We start from the raw sequence: 6,000 nt of genomic DNA on the forward strand, positions 1-6,000 counted from the left end.
GGACAGAGTAAGGTAGTCTATCTTGGACATGAGGTAGGAGGTGGAGAAATAAGGCTGTTGCTCAGTAAGATTGAAGCTGTGAAAAATTGGACAATACCTACTACTCAGACCCAAGTGAGAGCCTTCCTAGGCCTCACTGGGTATTACAGGAATTTCATCGAGAACTATGGGACCATAGCTTCTCCACTCCAATGTCATCTCCTCGCCCAAATTTCCTAAAAAGGTTAGATGGAACGAGGAGTGCAATCAGGCTTTTGAAAACCTGAGGAAGGCTCTTTGCCAAGCCCCAGTACTCAGAGCTCATGATTACCGCCAACATTTCATTGTGCAGACAGATGCTTCAAATGTAGGAATAGGTGCCGTACTCAGCCAACAGGATGGGAAAGGTAGGGAGCACCCCGTTTGCTTTATCAGCCGCAAGCTGAAGGATCCTGAAACAAGGTGGGCAACAATCGAAAGAGTGCTTTGCTATCGTGTGGGCTCTGAAGAAGTTTAGGCCATACTTGTATGGTTCTACTTTTGTCATTCAGACTGACCACCAACCCTTGAGATGGTTAATGCAAATGAAAGGGGAAAACCCAAAACTACTGAGATGGTCGATCTGCCTGCAAGGGTTTGATTTCACCATTGAGCACAGGTCAGGGTGTCCCCACCAAAATGCTGATGGTCTCTCTAGGATGTATGGCATCGACTAGAGGTATTAAATCCTCCTGTCCCTTAGTTTGGGGGGGGGAGCAAGTGTTAGGGAGAATTCTCTGTTTAGGCTGAATTTCCTAACCTAGTGAGTCCCCCAGCAGCTTTGCTGGATTTCTGGAGTTTGTTTTTTTCCATCCTACCAAGAGTGAGACTCTTTTTCTCCCACTTTTGGACATGAATGTGTGGTAATTCCTTTGAATGTCAATGTGTTCTATGGGCTATGGGGTCTTTTACTCCATAGGGTCTCATATTTTTTTCTATGTGTGTTACACCGCACCCTCCGTGCCGTAGCACTGGGGCGTCCTAGCGGACCTCCATCATAGACTCCATACCCGGGGACTGACTACTGTCTCCCCGGGCATGTAAAGTCACCATTGGCTTTACTAGACCTAAATTTACTAACAGAACTAGTACAAACCATCCTATTGTGGACGTACTAGTAGGGGTAATTCGATTACTCCTGGGTCTGTTATTCGAGGGGGCACTGTCCCGTCCCCCCTCGTCGAGTTTTGGCTGGTGGCAGTGAAAACTACTTGTTATATTCGACCCGACTATAACCCTATGGGATTCTTCCCATTGTTGGAGATTAATACTTTTTCTCGTTAATCTCTAACATACCACCGGTTTACTTATCTTAAATAAGTCTATTGGGTGGTATTTTCTGCCAGAACTCAGTTTTTAAAATGGCGTCTGTGTTCGTCTCTGTGACTCCTAAACCAAAGGTTGAGCCCTTGCTTCCACTTTTGGTGGGCCTCTACACAGAGCCCCTCCAAAGTGGTGCCATTCTGTCTGGTTACCACAGCGGGTGTGGGAGGGGGTTTAGGCACCCTGGACTGAGTTGCCTTGCCAACTCAAGTCGCACTCTGGTGTGATTGGCCCAAGTGGTGAGCCACCCCGCTCACCACTTAGCGTATTTTGAGTGACAGCTAGGCTGAATGAATGGGGGTTTCTGCATAAAAGCAGGGCTTTTGGGACTGGATCTTCAGAAGTCGCCACAGGACCTAAGAATCCAAGGAGGCTAAAGCTGAGCCGACCTGCAACGACGACACCTCCGGTGGAGCCCTGCTGAATCGACTCATCACTTCCCGACGACAGAGGAGATCTACCCGCCGGAGAGTCTCTTCCCCTGACTGGTGGGAACAAACAGTCGCCTTTGCTTTTTCTTCGCTCCAGGACGCAGTAGTCAAATTGCCCGTGCAGAGCACCTCAGCAACCGGATAGCCACTACCCCTGTACCGTGACCAAAAGGTGGTGCCTTGTGACGGAGCACTCCGCGGCTGATCTCTTCCCTGGTGGTGCAACGATCTTCAACTTTCCTTCGACGACGAGATCATCTCTTCTCTTGGCAAAGACCCGACGTGCATCCACCAACAGGAACAACTGCCCCCGCCGGAGCCGTCTCTCCACAAACAAGGTACCGTGTGCGCCTGGCTTCCCTTTCTGCCGGATAGAGTGAGGTGTCTTAATCCTCGCCTCTACATTGGGTCGCCTTCAAGCTTTCTTAACTTTCTGTTCTGAACTGGTCCAATCTTTCCATAACAATTTACGACAAAGACTCGAAGCGCATTTCCACTGAGACACTTTCTGGGACATATCGCCTTGCCTCTCTCCGAGTGGGCCTGGCCTCTGAACTTTGTGATCTGCAGTAGACCCTGACTTACTTGTCTTGCGGTTGTTCGCAAAAGTACTGGTACCGAGTTGATTTCATAACCTGCCTTATTTTTCTCTCCCGTCCTAACGAATACTAGAGTGCCATCTAGGTTAAAGCATACACCTCTGTCTGCAAATAAGTGATGCCGTTGAACCTAGACTTGTCGAACTATTGTTAGGGGGATTGATCTTTTTCTTATAGTAAGTGTGATTGAAGTGTTTGCCGTATTAGTGCCAGAGTGTTTTTCATAGATGTGTTTTTATAAATAAATAACTGTATATCCTTACACCGAAGCCTTGTGCCGTGTTTGCTTGTTCTACTGTGTAAATTGCCCTATGTTGTATACTCCACATACTGCCTAACTCTTCTTGAGCGAAGTCTGACTGCTCAGCCACAGCTACCAAGTGAATCTGTGTGGTACAGGCTGCTACCAAGTGGGTTTACTGCCAAACACCTGTAGTCCTAAATCTTTTGCAGTGGTCCCAGAGGGAACGGCACAGGTTTCCGCCTAACACTAACATACAAGCCCTGCTAGGTTTAAAGCTTAGCGAAACAGGCCATCATAGGAAGAAGACAAAGGAGGAATAGAAGGTAGAAGAGAACAGTAGTAAAGATCTCAAACATGGTTTTCCAAAGTTGGTCCGTTATTAAAATACAACAGTGATATGATTAAAGCCAATGATTTTCCCTCTGAACATTCGCGCCTGTCCTAGCTGGATCCACATACAGCTGGTTTTGTTTCCTGACTGGTGGGCACATCTCCCCCAATATTTGAAGCATCCTCCAGGCTGGAGCCATGTTTCCGTGTGTGTGTATGTTGGAAAGTAAATATAATCGCTTCCAATGATTTGTAACTTAAATAAGTAATATGTCATGCTCTTTTATTAAGATTTGTACCGTGCACTGTTGCCATTTGCATAGCTCAGGCATTCTGGTGGATCTGGAAGAGAGCGGCTAGGTTAGGCTAGTTGGGGAGAGGGAAATGCAAGATCACACTGCTTTGTGTTGAAATTGCAGATCAGAAACACCTTGCTTCTGTGTCTGCTTGTTTCTAGCTGAGAAGTGTAGGAGTCAGAGAAGGCTTTCTGTCCAGAGGGGTGGGCTTAGACATATAGTTTGGCCATATGTTGGCCAAGGGCTGAGTATGTCGGCTGTAGAAGAGGTGAGTTTGTGATATTCGAAATTTGGGGAAGAGGTTTTTTATAGTATTGGTATGTTCCCAGACTATAAACCACCCTATTTGAAGTTTCATTTAAAAATCCAAGCAGGAGCATGAACAATATCTGCTTCTGAAGGAAAATATCCGACAAAGGTGCTGCAGCCTCTACAAGAATATGAAATGGGTTTGCAAGAATGTACCTATGACACTGCATATCTGATGCTACCAAGGGGGAGATAGTACAGCCCAAAACGAATGATCTGCAATCCTCTATATGCGATTAGGTAGTGCACATGATCACTGCAAGCCAGTGTTGCAGCGGGATTAAAAAGCACTAGTGGAACCAAGCATCTTATTGTCCCATGAAGTCGAAGTTCCATAAGAAGCATTCCCACATGCACATTCTGGAGCTTCAATAGTGTGCAGTGAGCTATTTAGAAATTGTGTAAAATCTGCGTTAGCGCAAATGTGCCAAATACTACACCAGACATCCCTTATGAGAACTAGAACAATGTTTTTGTGTAGTTAGTGTAAGAAAATAAGGCATGCATATCAAGAATGTAACATACACCATGTACTGTATTAAATACGCTGCTTTGTAAGTAGAGTTTATTATTATATATATAAATATATGGCTTGCTTTTTTTCAGGTCTAAGGAGGAGTTCTTCAACATTTCTTCGTGGCATGAAGATGAGAATATATCCTATACTGACACGTTTACATCAGACAACTTCGATGATGAAATACCCGTGGATTATGACTACATATGCAATCCTAAAAAGCTAACGTGCATTCCGGAACCTGATGCGTTTAATCCTTGTGAAGATATAATGGGGTACGACTTTCTGCGGGTCCTGATTTGGTTCATTAGTATCCTTGCAATTGTCGGAAACGCAGTGGTTCTACTGGTGTTGCTGACGAGTCATTACAAACTAACCGTTCCACGTTTTCTGATGTGCAACCTGTCATTTGCAGATTTTTGCATGGGGCTTTATTTGCTCCTTATTGCCTCAGTTGACTCGCAAACTAAAAGTCAGTACTATAACCATGCAATCGATTGGCAAACAGGTAGTGGATGCAGCGCAGCCGGGTTTTTCACAGTTTTTTCAAGTGAACTTTCAGTTTATACACTAACTGTGATTACCTTAGAAAGATGGCACACTATCACCTATGCAATGCAATTGGACAAAAAAATTCGATTAAGACACGCCGTAATTATTATGTGTGGAGGTTGGGTATTTTCTCTCCTTATAGCACTACTACCCCTTCTAGGGGTCAGCAATTATATAAAGGTCAGCATATGTCTACCCATGGACATAGAAACAACTCTGTCGCAGACATATATAATCATTATTTTAGTCCTTAATGTTGTTGCTTTTATCATTATTTGCGTATGCTACATGAAGATTTATATTGCTGTTCAAAACCCGGAGTTGACGCCTATAAATCAGGATACAAAGATTGCAAAAAAAATGGCAGTGTTGATTTTCACAGACTTTACTTGTATGGCACCAATATCATTCTTTGCCATATCCGCTGCTTTTAAAGTTCCACTAATCACTGTGACGAACTCCAAAATTCTACTCGTTTTGTTTTATCCAGTGAACTCTTGTGCAAATCCCTTTCTATATGCAATTTTTACCAAAGCGTTCCGAAGAGATTTTTTTCTTTTGATGAGCAAATTTGGATGTTGCAAAACCCAGGCCGAGCTTTACAGAGTAAACAATTTTTCAGCATACACCTCCAACTGCAGGATTGATCACTCATGTGGTGGAATCAAAAAAACCTCTCAAGCAGATGTTCGACTAACAACTTTTGATTGTCAATATTCTACAGTGCATGACACAAATAACTGCAAAGAAGGATGACCACGAGCAATGGGACGGACTGTGAAATTACAAGCAATTACACGAGTTTGTTTTCAAATGTGAACCCCATATCTTCTCCACATCCTGGGATTTTAAACTCCACAGTATTTCAACAGTGTATCCTACAAAACGGCTGCTATGTGAAATGCATAACGAATTCAGGACGTTTTAAAACTTTTTTTGAAGTTGGTGGATGTTATAAAAATATTTTTGTATGATATTTTTAAACAAATGCAAATAAATATTAAATGTTAATAAACTGAAACCATCAACCACAGCACTGTCAAAATGATAATACAGTACAGCAGCACACCTTCAGCAGGAGTGGGGCAAAGTATAGTAAAGTCAATATATTATTGATATAATGCACAAAGTAAATGCAAAAATATGCAATAGCTTTTACACAGATCTATCAAGGTTTCCTTACATTTTTGTAATTGTCAGACATGTGATCTTGTTCCGACAATGCGTAGGTCTATACGTCACGGTTTTCAGATGGGTACTTAGACCCCCATGCAAAGAATATGCAATACAGTCAAAATGCCAGTTTATCTTCCTCCATTATAAGACATGAAAGGTGTCAATAAATCACAGTGAAAGAACATATAAAAACAAGCATTGGCAA

At 43.2% G+C, this 6,000-nt stretch overlaps 1 protein-coding gene across 4 annotated transcripts in view; it reads left to right on the top strand.

Annotated features, from left to right (window-relative positions):
• Positions 1 to 5,636, top strand: part of LHCGR (luteinizing hormone/choriogonadotropin receptor) — a 1,835,933-nt gene extending 1,830,297 nt beyond the window's left edge. For 3 of the 4 annotated variants that reach the window (XM_069608401.1, XM_069608402.1, XM_069608403.1), the window contains one exon: positions 4,157 to 5,633. In XM_069608401.1, the coding sequence (XP_069464502.1) occupies positions 4,157 to 5,375 (1,219 nt within the window). In that variant the 3' untranslated portion in view covers positions 5,376 to 5,633. Of the gene's footprint in view, positions 1 to 4,156 lie in introns of all 4 variants that reach the window. The other variant, XM_069608404.1, reaches the window with a different exon arrangement.
• Positions 5,637 to 6,000: the final 364 nt, after the last annotated feature.

Source organism: Ambystoma mexicanum, chromosome 4q (assembly GCF_040938575.1).
Source record: "Ambystoma mexicanum isolate Mex_15411 chromosome 4q, UKY_AmexF1_1, whole genome shotgun sequence".
NCBI lineage: Eukaryota > Metazoa > Chordata > Amphibia > Caudata > Ambystomatidae > Ambystoma > Ambystoma mexicanum.